Genomic DNA, 19,224 nt, shown 5'->3' with positions numbered 1-19,224 from the left:
CGGGCGGGGAGCGGCGCGGCGGTGCTGAAGGACAGCTCCGCTCCGCGCCCCTCCGCGCCGCTCCGCGCCCCCCCGGGGTGCGTCCCCCTCGCCGGGTGGCCGCCAGGCCGCCGGCCGCCGCGCCTTGATGTGCCCTCCGTCACCGCGCCGGCGGCTCCCATGGCGGTGGCACGGAAAATCAAAACTTTGTTGACGGTGAACATCTTGGTCTTCGTGGGCATCATCCTCTTCTCCGTCTACTGCAGGATCCAGGACCGCTCCCAGGAGCTGGTGCAGATCGTCCGGAGCGCGGACCGCCGGGCCAGGAGCCGCGGCGCCAAGGTGGGCAGCCTGGCCGACAGGGAGTCCATCCTGCAGCGCCTGGACCACCTGGAAGAAGTGGTCTACAACCAGCTAAATGGTACGGTGGGCTGGGAAGGGAGGCGGCACCGGTCCCCTGGTGCCCTGTGTCCTGGGAGGGGGCTGCAGACTGGGAAGGAGCACCTGAAGTGCCTGCCCGCTGGGGAGGGGAGCTCGGGCACAATACCCCACTGCTGAAATGCTGGAAACGAAGGGAAAGAGGTGGCTGCAGGGTTTTGCTGGAGGGATTTGCTGAGCCCCTTCCCCAGCAACTCTCGGTCCAAAGTCAGGACTTCCTCAGTAGATGCAAAGTTAAGGAGGCTGCAGAGTTCATGGGTTTAAGGATTGGTGGAAGTCCTACGAGCTGTACCAGGTTTTGCAATTTGCCTGGATATATTAACTCTATACGGGTAGGTGTTTGTATAGCAAATGCACTGTCAGGTTATAGCTGGAAGTCATATTACTTTAAAAACATTCTGCTGGGTTCTTATGCTGGTGTGCTTTTAAGGGTCTATTTAAACAAAGCACCCATATGTTTTCTTAATGACTTTGCCATTTAAATTTGATATTAACTTGGGTGAGGAGGGGAAGCATCCACCACTTCTTTTTATGACATTCCCTTAGAGTTCACCAGCCTTGAAAAATCTGGGTAGGTAAGCAGAGAACCCTTCCATGGTAGTTACAACAGGCTAAGACCTAAAAGTTGTTATAGGACAACTAATGTTTCACATAGAAACTAGTTCTTCAAAACAAATGTATTTGTATAAACCTGTAAAGTTCTAAATGTGGAACATCAAAGAAATAAGTATGTGATTAAATACATCAGTGCTTTGGACAAGAAGTGGCTGAAAGAGTGAACTTTCACATGAAATTATAATATAAATGTAACATTTAGTGTCTAGCACCAAATAAACCTTCCAGTGTAAATATGTTTAAGTGTATATAAATGTGCTTCTAGGCTGCTTGTGGAAATCTTACTCGTAACATTGATTTAACAAAGACTGCTGTAGTCTCAAAATGCAGACAAATAGGAGGTTTAGGATAAAGTATGTATCCTATTACTACTTTCTGAATGACTGTATAAATCTAAGTAGGTTAGACTGCTATGGTAAATGCAATCTATGCCCGCAAGTGTTATAGAACAGGCATCCCCTTACGCACTAATCTCTATAAACGGGGAAGAGAGAAGGGGAATGTGGAGTGTGGGTGTTAGTCACAAAAATACCCATTCATCAATTAGAAGGAAAGTGTCAACAGCTGTGTTTTCTAACCATATTTTGGAGAAGTTTTGAAGAATGTAGGATTTAAGAGGAAGATCCTGAGGGAAATACTCCTCTCAAATTTAACAAAGCCACAGAGTTCCCAAAATAAATTAGATCAGTTCCTGAGCTATATCCATCGTAGCTCAACCAAATGTGTCTTTTGGCCTGAATTGATTTGTTCTTGGTGTTGCTCATGGGTGAGACTTTGGGTAGGATTTACCCGCTCGGGGTTCATCTCAGCGTAGCATCCCCTGGAGAATCAGCAGGAGTCCTTGATGTACTGGGCAGGCACCATGGCACGTAAGGACTGTGGCTTTGCAGTAAACAGGAAGTTCACTGCAAAGTACTCATCTGTTTTGGAGACTTTTTTCATCTTCTTCTTTTATTTGGTTTATTGGATAGGGAACTTAGCGAAATTACTTAAATGTTATGTTGCTTCTTCAGGTCACAATAAACACTGTAGGCAGTTTCTTTTTCTTGAAAGTTCTTACACAGGAAAATACAGAAAGTTTTTCCCGCTGAGCTGTTCAAATTTCCTATTCATTCCACTTCAGTTTCTCTCTGATCCAGTTGGGTTTTTTATTACACAGTGATACATTAACACAAATTAATGAGTTCGTCATCATTGTGGAAAGCTACTTTGTCACTTCTTTTTTTTTTTTTCCCTATCCTGTAGCAACAAAACTGAAAAGTCCTAAAAAATTAAGATACGTTCCACTGAAGTCATCGGAGTTGCATTGCTGTAGGTGAAATCAGGATCAAGCATCTGTGTTTGGATATAGCTCACTGGTATTCCGGTCTTAATATCATGACTCATTACTTATGCCATTAATGGGCATAATGCTGCTCTGGCAGCATTGAGATTCAAGGGAGCTGTCTGTGACAGTGCTCTACCGTGTCTCATGGAAAGCCTGGTGTTACAGCAGCGCTCTGTCTGCTCTGGAGCTGTGCAGTTCCATCCTAATGCAGAGCAGGGTTTCTCAGACATTATCCTGTGTACTGCTTTATCACAAGCTTAGAGAGCCATCTGAGGCCTTTGTGGAAGTTACTTTTTAATGAGGTGGGTCAAGGTCACTTTTATAGGGAGAGAGAGAGAGATGGGTAGACAGATTTTATTCATAAGGAATATGAATTCCTTGCTTATCTAGAACTTCTGCAATCACCAGGAGTTTGAGTCCAGCTCAATGTCCCTGTTACAGTAGGTCTGTGCAGGTCAGCATTTGCATTTTTCTGCTCTCAGTTCTTTCTATTTTGAGATCAGCAAATTTAGAGCCACCTATTTAGTGTCTTATATTTTTGGTAAAAACGTCTGTTTTCTTATATTGCATTTTTCTCTTCTATTTGGATTAGTCCTAAACTGGTAAAACCTTACCTGGATTTTCTAGGGACTCTGTTGAGGATCCAGTGCAACAGAAAGACACTTCAGTGAGATACCAGCCCTGCAGCTGCAGTCGTACAGAGTTTTGTTTCTGTCACACTTATTTGTTTTCATACAATCAGAGAAATGTTATTTGAAAGCGTATGTTCTGCAAGGAAAAATAAACACAAGCAGTAATGTCGCAAGTATATCAAGAGGTAACCTAAAACCGATCATTAGAGAATTCATTAACTTTTCAGTCTGAATAAAACCGGAGCATTCGATGCCTGTGGAAGTGTGTGGGACACAGAGGACCGTGCATGAAAGTCAGTAGAAAGCTGGTCCTTGCAATTATCTTTGGCAGAACAAGAATTTTTAGAATAGAATGAATGAGAGTTGCCATGATTCTCTGCAGAGTTGTGCACACACACACCCAAACAATAGTTTCAGTTGGCTCGTGCTTTGGTTTTCTATCAACTTAGAAAAATAGTATTTTTGAAAGCTTTATGCTCAGCTGCTGCTGGGTTTGGTGGAAGTAAATGGATGGAATGGCAAAGGGAAAGGAAAACAATGAAACGTGTCTGTGGAATTTTCTTGGTGAAACTTTGTATTACCTCTTAATATTTGACTAACATTCATTTTGAAAAAGTAGATCTAGTTCATCAATCTATATATTTTTTCCATTTTTACTATAGCATTTCTATTGATGAATGTGATTTATTGTCAGTCAACACAGAACTAATGCCAGATAGACTTAGTAGCAATTCATGAAATGATAATAACTTGGTATTTTCTAGCTTTGCCTCTATTTTTTGTAAAGGGGAATAAATAAAAAAAGATTTTATTGACTGAGTTTTTCCCCTAATCAGTTTTGCATCCGAGTCTGTTGCTAATGATTTACCATAGAGGGTAAAGAATTTTTGATGCCCCAAATAGAGCATAACCTTTCATGCCAAAAGCAATTGAAGGGTCAGGGTACAATTTCACTGTAATTGCCTTTTTCCCTTTTCACTGTCTCTTTCCAGTAATACACAACAATCAATACAGCATGTAATTAGATTTCATTCAATCTGCAAAGATTAAGAGAGTTTTCATCTTCTCATTACGTGTGCTCACATTATGTCTTCCTACCCATGTCTTCTACATTAGACCTCTTTGACCTGTTCTATTGCTGACATGGAGGGATAAGTTTGGAGTATTCACTTGAATTTGGCAGATTATCATTCTTTACACATCATAATTTGATTTTGCTCTCTTTGGGAAGATTAAATACAATAGCAATTTCCAGTATGATAAATGGCTTTTATATTGCATATGCATTTCATGAAGGGAGCTGGGGAAAAAAGTGGACAATTCACGTAATTGCAGCACACAGGCTTAAAATGATGGAAATAGCAGGTCCTAGGTGCAGAGGACTGATTCATGCAGACTGTGACTCCTGATTTTTAGAGTGTACTGGAAGCAAAGTGATTGCATTTAAAATTCAGCCTGGCAATCTGCATGCTTAAAAGGTACAGTAGTATTTTTAAAAGGACAGTTTATTCTTCATAGGCTTGGAGCTGGTTGAAAATGGTTCCAAATTTCCATATCGAAAGTAAGGGTTGGCAGCAGGCTGCAAATGAATCACGTGAGTGTCCACATCAGATTTGTCAAAAAGAAGCTTTTACAGCTGGCAACTTTCAGTTGAAGAGTAATTCCTTTGCAGAGAAGAGAGGTAAAGCCCCGTGTGCATGGGGGGAGATTGAGTGTGGCTGCCAGTCTTACATTAATGAAACTGCACCTTCTCATACCCACATACAGATTCTCATGTTGTAACTATTTCTATGTAATTTGGTTAAGGCCTGATGTTAACATGCATCTGACAAAATTAGCACATAATTATCTCCCAAAGTATCAACTTATTTGTGCTGCTCTCAGCCATGTGCTTTCCTTGTACTAGTGAGAGGCTTCTTTGTGTGGTCTCATTTTGAGGATTTTTTTAAAGAAATGCAGGGTCGGCCTAGTGAAGGCAGGAGTAAAACGTACCAACTACATTTCCTTTTTCTTTTATTAGAAACAAAGGCTGTGGTTTATCTGTTTACCACGTAGCATATAGTAAGTATTGTTAATTGTTCTGGATCAGTTACTCAATTTTAGGTAAGTTAACATTGTTAGAGGCCTGACCTTCTGTATTGCGAAGTGATGGTCAGGTCCAAAAGACTGATTTCCACTTCACATTGGCTTTAGCTACGGTAGTCTTGATTTATGGAACTGAGGAAACTCATAATCAATGATTTCAGGAAGGCCAAGACTTTATTCCCCCACATAAGGGAAGAAAACATCATGAGTCGATATTTGGATAACCCCTATGAAAGTATAAGATATTATTCGAAATAGTATTACTCTATTCAAGCACTTTAAGAATAAAAGGTCTAAAGGTTTGGTAGAAAAAAGAGGGTAAATCTCTTCTGTAAAATGGGCAAAATAGCATTCAACTCTTCAAAATATTGGCAAATACAAAAAATATATCTCCATTCCAGCAGCACATCACTGATTTTAAAGTCTCTACCTGTACTCTGTTTCATATACTGGTAACTATTTTTTTATGTAATGTTTCTGCTTTTTTTGCCTTTGTAGCTGGGAAGAAAGCTTATTTTGACAGAAAAATCATGTGGTAATTTTATCATTGACTCATTTTTTGTGTAGAACTTGAATCATTTTCTACTATATAGGATTAAAAGCCATGTTTACAGGGGTGGAAAGAAAATCTTTGACTGATGTTGGTTTTGTTGCCTTTTTAGGAGATATTCCAGTCCAGTTTCTTTCCATTTCTTTATAGATGTTTCTGGAGTTGGAAGAGCAAATATGGGTCTATCATCTTTCTAGTGAAGAGCTGCAGTGTGGTTGTTGCACATCTATAACCACAATACAGGTTTAGAGGATTAGAAGCTTTAGTTTAATACTCTTGATAGTGGGAGGTGGGATTGTTTTATGAGTTTAGGGTGGTTTGTTTTATTTGATTTTTTTTTTTTTTTTTAGTAAATATAGGCGGGTAGTAGTTAAACCAAGAGCATCATTTAAGAATGCAGTTCCAGCCACTGAGTGCATGGCTGTTCTCCAAGGAAATAATAAGATTTATGAAAGGAAGGAAAAGAAATGAGTCATGTTTAACAAATCTTCCTTTTATTAATGCCCCTCTCTAACCTTACTAATGGGTACTCAGTCTTTCTTTCTCAATATACTTGGCATACTTTTTTATTATTGTTATTAGTATTTGTGGGGTTTCACTTGGTAGTCATTTCCATCACTTATTTTAAACTAACAAACTGAAAGGGGAAAAGAAAAGAAAAAGAGCCTGTGATATTCTGGATAACAGGAAGGAAGAAAGTCAATGACAGCAGAGTAGCTTCCAACCTTGTTGCAGTCCTATTGATCAAAACTGTCCTCTGAAATAAGAGAACTTTAGCTTCTGAGAATGAAAACCAGATAGAGATCCTCCCATTGACCCAAAGTCATCTTCTCCTGAGAGCACAGAGCTAAAGCAGGCAAGCGCTAATTGGATGTATGTATGACTTGCATCTGCTTTTCCTAAAACTCATGGCTATGGTGCTGTGGAAATGGCTGTGAATATCTGAAAGCCACGTAGGTGGAGGCAAAACCCATTTCAAGCACAGCACAGCAGATGCAAACAGATTTCAAATTGTCTTTCTGCCCTATAGCTTTTACCCTTTCAGGTGTTCTGAAATATCCAGGTTTCCCAGATAGTTTTGGAGACAAGCTACAGCAAAACTGACACTTGCTGGTTACTCAGCAAGTCCTGTAGGCTGTAAAAAGAGCATAAAAATTGCTGGTAGCAAGGCTACATCCTGAGACAAGATTTGCTTGACTTATGGAGCAGAAGGGAGTAATCAGAGAGCAGCATGATGCAACTTGGTCTCAGGTACCCTCATTTAGTTGGGGTCACTTTGAGTTTAAAGGCATGGTAATACTGCTGGGTAAGGTGACAATCTTGGTTCTGTAATTCATTTCTGAGTCTAATCTGCTAGGCTTTTGAGTTCTTAATTGCAAACTCTCCAGTACACTGAAGAGTATGGAATTTCACCTGGTGAAGATAGCTTCAAAGTTTGGTAGGCTTCCTCTTTTCAGTGTTGGCTTACCTCTAATTTTTTTCCTGTCTTCTTTCATTGCCCACAGTATCCGCACTGGTAGAGTGCAAGAGTGTGGCATGGATAATCTGTATGACTTCACTGGCCTTGTTTTTTTTGAACTCTGGAGCAGTAGGAAAGGGCCTTTATTTGCCTCAGCAAGAGGTTCTCTAAAACAGAGAACTGAGGACAGGATTACTATTTGTGGAAAAATGGTCCAGAGAACTGAGGACAGGATTACTATTTGTGGCAAAATAGTCCCTTCTTCAAACTGAGTTTCACCAGCTGGCTTGCTGTGAGAACCCAACAGGGATGTCACACCTGGGATCTGGTGTAGATCCAAATGGAGTGAGCTCTGTGTGTGTATATGCAAGACTGAGATGTCCAGGGAAGTGTTATTTTGGGGCTGAGTTCTGCTTTCTTTGGGCATGCTCTAGTAGCATGCTCTCGTGGCTGAGATTGTAGGGGTGTGGTTTTTGTGTGTGTATGATTGGACTCGGTGATCTGAGAGGTCCTTTCCAACCATGACGATTCTGTGATTCTTATACCTCTGTTTGACATTCTCCTCCCACGGTGAGGGAAGGGAGCTTGCACTTCTGTGGTTCTTTGCACTAGCTTTTTATTTCACGTGGTTTAGCTAACTTGGACTCATTGCTATGCGTGGAATTATAATGTAGCACCACTTTCTGTGGGAAATCCAGTGGAACCAGTGCAAGAGGAGTTCTTGTACCAGTTTCCTACTCCTATTGCTGCATTTGTCAGGCCATTTAGTGTCAGAATAATTGTGACTGCTCATTTGTTTATGCCTCTTATGTCGTCTTGCTGAAATGTGTGATCAGAGGAATTGCCTCAATGTCTCTAGACAAGTTTCTTGGTCCTGTAGTACAAAAAATAAGTGTGTGTCCTCAGGATAAAGTAAACCTGCTTCCTGTTCACCATCAGGGTGAGCTTCTCTGTGTGCATCCTGCTCCATCTTGCAAAGCTGCCTTGTGAAGCCCATGTGGCTGCCCTGCCTCTCCCTGTAATCTGCTTGGGTGACTTGTTCTGAGGGCTCTTGCAAGCCAAGAATGAGCCTGGGACCTTGAATTGTTGTATTCTCAATGAGGGGAGTCCTTAGTGAAACAACACTGTAGAAAAGGGCCAGTTCTGGGACTCTGACAAATGACAGAAGGCCAAATACTGGTTAGTGGGTTTTTTATTTCAAGTGTGTCCTTGATTACTGGCTTTGGAGGAGAATGGGAGGGCAGCTGCAGGGTAGATAGCTGAGGAGACAATAGACTGATTCTGCTTTGTCATCATGAGCAGTGTGGACGCATAGTTTTCTCAGGTGCTGAAGAGTTGTCTAAGTAAATGAGCAAAATGTTTTTTAAACAGATGAGAATACAGATTTCTGAATATTTTAAGCCTTGCACCGCCTCCTATGGAGCCATTCTTTAGAAGCCCTTTCACTTGCCACCACAGTCTGATTTATACTTTTAATACTTGAGCTGTAATTTGCATGTCATCCTGGGAGAATGAGCAATGACTGAGAAAACTAAACCAGGGAAAAGGTTTTTGAAACAGCTTCTCTAAGCACTGCTACTTAAAAATGGCTCTGTCGGGCGGAGGTATTTGGTATCAGAATGCTACAGGGAGAGGGTTACTCTCCTGGTTTGACTGACACAGGACTAATTTTTTTTTCCAGTAATTTTACTTTTCAGTAAAGTCTCTACTAATGCTTGGGAAAACCACATTTTTAGAAGACTCTAGTGTCTGAATTTGTGAAAATATTTACTTTATAGCCAGCTATGATGTGCAGCTTTCAAGGTCTCTGTGTTTTTGAGCTCGTCAGGTGTGGGAGTAGATAGCTGAGGAGACAATAGACTGATTCTGCTTTGTCATCATGAGCAGTGTGGACGCATAGTTTTCTCAGGTGCTGAAGAGTTGTCTAAGTAAATGAGCAAAATGTTTTTTAAACAGATGAGAATACAGATTTCTGAATATTTTAAGCCTTGCACCGCCTCCTATGGAGCCATTCTTTAGAAGCCCTTTCACTTGCCACCACAGTCTGATTTATACTTTTAATACTTGAGCTGTAATTTGCATGTCATCCTGGGAGAATGAGCAATGACTGAGAAAACTAAACCAGGGAAAAGGTTTTTGAAACAGCTTCTCTAAGCACTGCTACTTAAAAATGGCTCTGTCGGGCAGAAGTATTTGGTATCAGAATGCTACAGGGAGAGGGTTACTCTCCTGGTTTGACTGACACAGGACTAATTTTTTTTTCCAGTAATTTTACTTTTCAGTAAAGTCTCTACTAATGCTTGGGAAAACCACATTTTTAGAAGACTCTAGTGTCTGAATTTGTGAAAATATTTACTTTATAGCCAGCTATGATGTGCAGCTTTCAAGGTCTCTGTGTTTTTGAGCTCGTCAGGTGCGGGAATGAGGAGGAGTGAGACCCAGGCACTTGACCCAAGCTGGCAAACAGGATTCTTTCATACCTGAAGGTCACATTCAATATCAATTAGAAAGTTTGCTGAGGAATTTTCTCTTCTATGATGGCTGTGATTCCGAGGACTTCTTGCCCCGGTGCCAGAGCTCTGAACCTTTCCTTTCCTCCCGAAGCTGCAGCACTTGCAGTGTCCCACATTGGCTGTCCCATGCTGGGAATGCACAACCCTTGGGTTTCCCTGTTTTTCCTGTTTTTCCCTTCCCACGTGGGGAGGGGTATTCAGATGAGAGAATAATTGTCTATAATAGAATAACTGTCTAAAGGACTATAAATTCTTGTGGGTTCCTCAAACCGTAAGCTACCTCTTTCAAAGCATCATTTGGAAATCACATCTCCATAACCCGAACTCAGTGGATGAAATGGGCCTATAATATTAAGGAATGTGTTGGGTCTCTGAGTTCTTTAGTGCATTTGCTTCAGTCTTAACCTTCTGGGCTAAATGTTAGAGCAAAAGCCTAAGAGGCTGCTGTAATGCCAGTATCTGCCTTGGGTTGAATGGCCACTGCAGAATGGAATAGCAGTAGCAACAGCCATACTGTCCCCTTGATGCCTCCTTCCTCTCTGCAAGGCTAAGACATATCTGTGGAAAGAAGCTGCTGAAGTAAAGGCCTTTGTTACCTGTGTGCCACTGGACCCTGCTTCAGGAGGACAATTCCTTGGCTGTACAAACCACTGCTTTCCCCTCTTCAGACGATTAGCTGTGGCAGGAGGGAGAGGAGAAAATCTGAGCCTGTGTAGGCCAAAGGCAGTCATGGAACTCAATTATCTACCATGTACTTACATTTCAGAGCTACTTATACAGGCAATCCAGTTGCCTTTACTGGAGTACTCATGAGAGTAAGTGCTCGCTAGTGTAAGGGTCTTACATACTTTATAAGGCATGACTCAAACCAGGTTTGCTAGAATTGCATTTGAATCACCGCTTGCTACAAGCAGCATAAAAGATCTCCCAACTAGGCTTTAATGTCTGATAAACTGATCAGGGAAGAAAATGGATCCTGCCAGGTCTCTCTCTTCTGTGAAATTCTTTAAATATTCAGATACTGTGAAACACAAGTACCTACCTACAGAGGTTCACATAGGGCTGTGACTATGCAGAGGTACCTGTGAGGAGTATCCTCTGTCGTAGACTTCAGAGACTCAGGAAACACAGAGCTGGTCGCTGTGGGATTACCAGTGTGGTACTAGTTTTTGTTCCTGGGAGAACTGATAAAAACCATGTCTGTGATACAGTCAGTGGTTGTGTTTAGTTGGGAATCTAAGTCAGGTACAAATCTGACGCTCCTTTCTAAGCAGATCCTGCCACCCCCTGTTCTGCTGTCAGCCGTGCCCTGTGTGGACAGTGACAGATATGCTGGTCAGATGGGGTAACTTGCTCAAATAGTTTTTTGTCCCTGCAGCAATGATCCAAATTCTCCTCAGCTCACGCATGAACTTAGTTCTGTTGAAATCAGTTGCCTAAATTCATCTGTGCTATTGATCCAGAAGCTTCTGCACAGCCAGTAGTTATCAGCACAGTAACTCCAGTAGTAAATTTGACCAAATGAAGGATGAACAGGATGAACAATATATTGGCTAGTTATGATGTATATGTAATACAAAGGATAAATTCCAGCTGTGTCCCCGTGCTACTTTAGTATGGTTGGGAATGAGATCCTCTCTCATTGAAGGTTTTGTAGTGATTCCCCTTTCTACTATAGATCTGGTGAGCTTTGTGTTTCTGTCTCTGACCTCCACTACCTGGAGTCTTTGATTGCTTCTGTGTTTGCACTGTTTGTCTCCAGTTTGCATTTTGCAAAAAGTACACAGACCAGGAGGTCAGATTAGCAGCCTTATCGTGGCTCCCTTGCTCCTGGTATCTGAGCAAGCTTTGTTCAGAGATTGATTTATCTGTTTCCACAACACTATGCGAGTACTATCTACCTACCATGGAGCAAAACTGAATCTTCTTCTCACGCCCTGTCCGTTACATATGCTGCTGGACACAGCCCCCCATGTCCCAGGTACTGCCTGTGCTCCAGTGGACATCGCTCCCCCATCCCTCAGCCAGTGCCTGCATGGTAGAAGGTCTTCACTTTGGACCTTTGAGATCTCTTCTGCCTATGATAATTTTTGTTTCAGTTTGACATCGCTGGGCAGATTGGTGCCTAACTGAGAGGGTCTAACTAGGATCTAAAACTAGACTTTTCCTCAAGATTTGATTGAATAAGTATTTTTAGTGTGCATACGCAATTACATGCACTTGGGCTATCAGCATCCTAGCTGAATGCTTCAACTGCTAGTATGTTGTTTAAAAAATAAAGACAAAAGCAGGATTGTATAACCTTCCCTTTCCTTCAGGTGAAGACCAAGACCACTGTGTCATTCTTTAGAGCTGCAGGTCTTATGTGGGCAAATGTTTTTAAACTTCAAAGCAAGGATGGGGCTTGTCAATTCCACCTTTTCAGCATCCTCTGTTGACTGGCCCCATCCCAAGCCACAGCCAAAGGGTTGATCTCTCCCTGCGGGGAGAGCAGGTCCTTGCTGCAAGCACTCAGATTGGACCCCAGGTGCTAGGATTTAGGAGTTATCTTGAGTGCATTTTGAGCACTTTGGAATGCATCAAAACCTGGAGTGTGTGTGAGGTCACACAGAGTCTCCAATTCCTGTTTCCCGCAGCCCAGAGCAGTGTCCCAGCCATGGCACTGCCATACTGTTTGCAGAGCAAAAGGGGCTTTGCTGCACAGGAGCTCATTTTTCTTGGAAGGTATCCACCGTGACAGCTGGAAAGCCCTCTCCTGCAATATTGGAGAAGTTTGCTTCTCATTTTGTCTCTGTGGCATTTTTGGTGGGGTGATAGGGTTAATTGGTTGTTTTTCATTTGGATTCTTTATGGTGGTTTCGTATTTTATTTGGCAATGGGGCCTTACTGCCCTTTTAGAAATTGAATTTATTTTTTCTACAGCTCTCATACGCCTCTAGGATGTGAAGCTTTTGTAAATAAAAATGCATTTTTTGTTATGTTAACCCATTTTGAAGTAAGCTTTATGTTGTAGAAAAGATTGGTGGTATTCTTTCCTGTGCGTACCGAACTGAAGGCAGTGATAAGACTAAAAATATCCCCAATTGAAACAGCATTGTATAACCCAAAGGTTAGTCTTCCTCAGGATTAAAATTTGCAGTCGTTTTATAGATTCCTTATAAGGCAGATTCCTAGTCATCCAGCCCTGTGTGAAATGAGGCTAGGGATAGCTGCACAATTTTGCATCTGCGGAGCTCGGTCCCGTTGGTGAGGACCACAAGCACAAACCTGCTGATGAAAGATGACGATACTCGTTGTGCTGGTGTCAGCGGCCAACGGGGCTTCCATGTTCCAGTGGTGGTTGTGTTATGAGCACTGTGCTGGAGATGCTGAGCAGGGACTAGGTACTGTTCACACCTCTAATAGGAAAAGTAGATCTTGCTGCACAGAGCTGCTAATCCTAAAACATGATGATAGATTGCAGGTGGCTCCATGTAACAGATGGGAGTGGAGTATGAGGTAAGAGTGAGCTGATCGTGTTCAAGTTATTAAACAAGCTAGTACTAAGCTGCCTGATTGCTGAAATAGTTGGTGCCTACAGCTTATGCAAGTAATGAGTGGGATTGGCTTAGAAAACTGGGTGGTTGAGTGGTTTAGGTGTTAGCCTGTGTTAACCTTGGGTTTGGAAACTACATTTTTTTGGTAGTTCTGTTACATAATTTCCGTGTCACATGGAGAATCTCCAGAATCCAGGTCTGCAGATTTAGGCTCCTGACTTCCAGCACCATTGCAGGAACGTGGGCAGCCAAACGCTCTACTGGAGCCTGCTTGTGTATTTCTTCCTGGTGATCAGTCTTTTCTCCCACTTTTAATGATCTTTTGCATGTGCTAGAGTTTGCAGCTCTCTCAACGCTTGAAGGATGTCCTTTATTTATTCACTGCTGGTACTGTAGGGAGCAGTGATTAGCTTGCAGGTATTAATTAGAAATCTTCCATCTTTCTTTAATTTAATATTTGGCAAACCCATTCGATATATCCTTCCTGGGATACTCCTCTAGGAATAGACCTAAACATGTCAGTACCTGCATTGGACAATTTGCTCTCAGCTATTCCAGCTTTGAATACACAAAACAAATAATCTTTGATTTTAGGCCTGTGCCAGCCTGATCCTCTTCCTGAAACAGATCCATCTGGCTCAATGCACTTTCATTCAACAGAAAATTAATTCTGAAAAGGAAGTGGCATTTACAGCGCTAGTATCCAGGTGTGTTATATGTAAAACCTTCTGGTTTCTGAAAGAGAGGTGTGTTCCCATATCCACAGCCATGTTCCCAATTGAGGCCTGCAAAACCCTAAGCCCTCTTAGATGAGGTCAGGGAAGTAAGTATTTCTTCTCTGATTCATTCTGAACCTGATCTACCTAATAACTGGATTCTTTGTCTCCCTCTTTCTGTCCCATGAAAAAGCTCACAAAGTGAGATTTTTAAGTCTTCCTTGCACAGTCAGAAGAGTGAAGATATGCAGAAATGGAGGAGAAATATTCATGAGAGAACAAAGACATGGCCTAACTTTGAAGCTGGGATGGTGCAGCCCAACGTGCCAACAGGCACAGGCTGAGTGACGCAGCCCTCGGAGGCGGTGTTGATCATTGCAGAGGGCATTGTTGCATATGATACTGGACTACTTGTTTAGGCATCTCCCAGCCTTTCATCATACTGATAAGAAGCTGAAGAAAAAATACTGCTTTTTAAAAGACGCAGTGGAGGCTGTGGAAGAATGAGACCAGTGAAATCCATCATAAAATTCTTCTTATTAAAGTTGGTTATAGTTGATGAGGTGAGCATGGGATTAGTGAACTGGAATCAGGGTCCATGCATGAGTCACACTAGGACTGCTCTAACCTTAAGGAGAGGTGGAGTTTCCCATTGCAGCACAACGTATAACAGCTTATCCTGGTAAAGCCCATAACGCAGTTGGACATTTCACGTTAAAGCAGATTGTTGACAACTATTCTGGACCAGAATTTCAAGTGATGAAAGCTGACTCTTATCTAGCCATCTTATGGCACCATAGTAGCAAGATCAGGATTGGGCCCAAAGGACAGGACAACTAATGCAGGCTCAACCCCATTTAGAAGTGACTAGGTGATGCTCTTTGTGATGGCAGGCTGAGGTATCCTCTCTACACTGTACTATCAGAAAACAAAACTGGATATTTCTGGATAGAAATTGATTTAGAGAAAGAAGCCAGTGTATGAACTTTTGGTTTTGTCCCTGAACTGGGAGAAGATGCCTCTAATCTGTTTGATGGGTGATATCACATGCCTATGCCTCCTCTGTGGTAGATACGAGTGTCTCAGCATATGGTTGTGAAACTAGAGGTTGATTATTGTCAAAACTATTTTGACAGATACTGAGCTGACAAATTCCCTGTTAAAAAAAAAATAAATCAAAAAGCACCAAACCAAAATAAACTACAAAAAGGTTTTGTTTGATACTCTGCTGATGAGGCTGTGTGGATTTGGGTTCATACCTTGCTTTATATTCCTTTCAGTGATAGGGAGGGAGAAGCTCCCCTACTATAAACAATCGGAAGGATTAAGTTCTTAACAAATGCCAGGGGAAGCAGGTAGAGGTGCACGGAGTGGTGTGTCCTGCTGTCATGATCCCTCACCTTTAAGTCTGCATCTCTCCATTCCTAAGGGAAGAAGTTCTAATTTAGCGAGTCAGGCATTTCCATGTGAATAATTTCTTTAGCATGGTGTCTTTACAGGGAAAATAGTTTTAAATGGGATCGCAGACATACCTCATTATTTCATTAGGAATCCCCTAATCTGTGACCAAAAAGCATACTGTTTTATCACTTAACCTGGTTTTCATCATTGCCGCTAACACCTGACGAGAAGCATGTGTAAGCTCACGGAAACAGGAACCAGGGGCTAAAGGAACAGCTTCACTACAACCTTTAGAGGAAATACTTAGAGCTGCCGAAATACAAGACTCGGCTTCATTTCCAGGTGTGCCTTTCCTTTCCTCTTCAGCCGTGGTGCCTGCCCATCTCTCTGCTCTTTTCATCCCCTCCCCTTGTCTGTGTCCTCTATTTCTGAGGAGGTCTGAGACCAGACTAGTCTGTGCAGCACCTTACCTTGTGATATTGTTAATCAATGATATAAATAACAGCCAGACATCCAACAGACCTACACATCCAGTAATTACCACAATTAATCCTAAAAATAAGTGTTTAAGTCCTTGAGCAGGAAAAGCAAGAAAACAGACTTTCTTGTGGGTTGGTATCCTAAAGGTGAATTCTCGGGTGGTCTCTAATAGCTCCAAGAGGTCTCTTGTATTTGATCTTTCACTGAACCTCCTCTCTCAGCAGGAACATTTTAATGCCACTTTCTTCCCAGATGTCGACTTTTGTGACACTTGCAGAAATGTAATTTTTGGAGACCTCTGACTGTCTGCCAACCTTTGGCTGAAATTAGACACGGTCCTCAAAATCTAACGAGCAGAGGTGAGGGGAGGGTGTGAGAGAGGGAAGCAGACCAATAGACAAATGCAGACAGCATGGTCCTGCACGCTGTTTTTTCTTAGCAAACATGGCTAAAAATCATATTAGTGACAAATAGGATTTTCACTCATTTAAACACAAACATGAAAATCAAGTTCTTAGCTTTTAAAAGAACCAGACTCAGATCTTCACATTGAATTCCTCTGCTTGCTCTGTTAATTGGCAATATGTTAACACAAGCGTTTTTTCTCTGCTTTCCTGCTTACTTCAGTTAATAATTAGAGCAATGTGAAATTTCCCTGACACTACACCAGGACTGCAGGAGAGCCTCCTTTATTTTCAGCTTCCTAAAATGGCAGACGTGGGTCCCACTGACTTGTCTCATTGCTTTTCGGTAGTGACTGAATAATCAAATCACGCGAGGAGCAGAGAAATGATCCTGTGCTGCTCTTTGCTAGGCAGTGTGAAGCGTGCTCTGCTGCTCATCTCAGCAGATACCCTTCATGGCCCAGGGGGCTCAGCATTGCCTTCCACTGGGACCATTTTGGAAAGCACTTTGTGCTTATAGGAAGCATGGGTCTGACCTGAAGTTTAAGCGTGACCGGATGGCACGTCTGCTTTCTGTCCTTGAGGAGTGGTGAGTTCAAGCTGTAAACTCAGGTCTTGGTTTTCTGAAATTCAAATTCTGATTCATACCTGTCTCTTCACTGAAGCATCTCCTTCTCCTGTATAAAGGCACCTTCTATCACTGTCTTCATTTCTCTCTTTACTGTGTAATTTAACATCTCATAATGTAGTCATAAGTACAAACCTGAGACACATCAGGGGACAGGAACATTCATTCTTTTATGGAAGTTCTGCATAAAGTAAAGGAAAGCTGGAAGAAAAATTGAGTCTCTGAAAACCTGAATTTCTTTTTACATTGCCTTGGTGGAAACCAGATAAGCACTGTTGCTGTCAGTGGCATTGAGAAGGTAAATTGGAGAAGTCTGATCCACAATTTTCAAAAGCTTGGCTATTGCCTTTAAATATGATCTGAATCCTACATGTATGTGATAGCTTTAAACGTGCTCTGTGGGTGGGTCAAAGTAGCATGTTGTTGCCAAATGCACCTCCCCTTTGTCAAACAAAGCCCACTCTATCTTGCAGTGAGTTTGTCAGGGCCTAAACTAGCCCTGGGTCACAGTCAATTCGTAAAAACACCAACACGCAATGAAGCCAATCTTGTTAATAATGAATCAGGTATTATAGCCGTGCTGGTTTTTAAAGTGCCTGTAACAGTGGATTGGAGCTTTCCCACTCCTGGAAGTCTGAGTCAATTTATCTTTATATCAACAATAAACCAGAAAGGGCAGAAATCAAAGTAAGCAATGTTTTTATTACGGCTTTTAAATAAAACATCATGCCAATATCTTTGCCCTAACATTACATCTTTATTTTCTCAAATTTATTGACAATTGCTATTTATCCTCATTTCTCCTTTCTTTTGCAAAGCTATCTCATCCTTTGATTTACTTCCTTCAGAGAATATGGTACCTAATTCTTTTTATTTTTCCCTGATAAATCCCTGATTAATTGTATGTTATAAGCTGCCCACACGACATTGTGTCTTTCATTTCTAAGTAGGCTTTCTTTTAAGAATTTCAAGAGGGAACACTTTCCTCTCTAGAGCCAAAATCAAAACCAGGCTCAACATTTCCTTAAACAATAGAAAGGCACTTTAAAACCAAGTATGATTCTCCACGCTGTGGACTCCTTCTACTCCTCTGTGAGCAGGAGAGAACCAGACCTTTCGGTGTGGCACATCCTCTAATAGATCTGCTAGAAATGTAGCTGCCAATTTATCTCACCAATTAAAACTCTCTGCAGAGTAACTTTCTTCAACCACTGTAGCTTCAAAACTGCTATAAATTGTTGACTTGTAAGCATTTAGATTTAGATGCTGGATCCTGGGCTGTATTTTTGCTTTTTCAAATGTGTCCTGTGTTTGGCTTTGAGATAATTTTTGACTTGTCCTGCTGGTAGAAAATTAAATTATATGTGTATTAAGAGGTTGATGGAAGGGAGGCACTGCAGCCTGGCATTGACAAGCAAGGCACAGCTGCAGCGTATGTTGACATGAGATATGAAAATAAAGTGAGGGGAGGAAAAGCAGAGATGCCAGTTCTATCTCAAACCAAATTTTCAAGCCAAACTCCCTGAGAGGTGTCAAAGATGTGCCTGAAAAAGAAGCATACAAACACAGTTCAAGAAAAATACACATATCTACAGATGTAAAATAGGCAGTCTGTCAGGAAAATGAGTATGTTTTAAAGCCAGCCATCAATATTGCTGTGTAATGATGCAAAAGAAAAGTATGTCACCTTTAAAGAGCCTATAAAGCAGTATCACAGTGAAGGAAAAGTGGAGGAATCAAGACACTCTCTGGCTCCTGTCAAAACCAATATCCAAATTAACTGTTTTTCAAGTGTGGGCCCTTGAAGAGATCTGATAGAAATCTTCGAAACCTCAGGTCCTCAATGGCAGCTGATCTCTTCTGTCATCTATTCCCAAGGAGAAATTCCTGATGGTAAGACTGCCATCTAAGAGAGGCAGCAAATAGAGAACCGGCACTGCTCTGACAAAACCGGGGACCTTTTCAGATCATTTGGTTCTCTGGTGGCCAACAAAAACACCGGACAGTGACTCTTGGAGCATGGGCAGGAGAACAGTGGTCGTAGCCAGCAGGTCTGTAGGTGTTATGTTGTCTCTTTATTGTAGTTGCATTGCCAGAGGTGGACTGGGTGACTAATTTCACAGCTCTAGAAAATCGAGATCCTACTTTCAAACATGATGTGATTTTGAGTTCCAGCAGCTACTACAGCTGGGTTTAATGCTGTCATCCTCTGCTGTGTAAAATGGGTTGAACAACCGGGAGCTTTTCAGTCATACAAATGGCAAGTGTTGTACGCGACTTTGTTATTGGGAAAGCTGCCTGTGTGATTATGTTAGTTCAATTTAATAGCAGACTGTTTAGGTAAATGAGCAGGGAGGCATATGAATGTCTGCAAATAATGCGGAGCACGATTGCAAAATGATGCTGCAGGAGATGGGCTTGTCTGGCCCTTGTCGAGAGCTCACCCTTGAGCAGGGAGAGG

The 19,224-nt window shown here is 41.9% G+C and overlaps 1 protein-coding gene across 1 annotated transcript in view; it reads left to right on the top strand.

Annotated features, from left to right (window-relative positions):
• The first annotated feature begins 54 nt into the window (after positions 1 to 54).
• GALNT9 (polypeptide N-acetylgalactosaminyltransferase 9) overlaps positions 55 to 19,224 on the top strand; it is a 154,883-nt gene continuing 135,713 nt past the window's right edge. Inside the window, exon 1 of the mRNA XM_014964888.1 lies at positions 55 to 400. Coding sequence (XP_014820374.1) covers positions 160 to 400 — 241 coding nt within the window. The 5' untranslated portion in view covers positions 55 to 159. The remainder of the gene's footprint in view (positions 401 to 19,224) is intronic.

Source organism: Calidris pugnax, unplaced genomic scaffold (assembly GCF_001431845.1).
Source record: "Calidris pugnax isolate Ruff unplaced genomic scaffold, ASM143184v1 scaffold32, whole genome shotgun sequence".
In the NCBI taxonomy this organism is placed as follows: Eukaryota; Metazoa; Chordata; class Aves; order Charadriiformes; family Scolopacidae; genus Calidris; species Calidris pugnax.
This window is presented reverse-complemented; position numbering and strand designations above follow the sequence as displayed.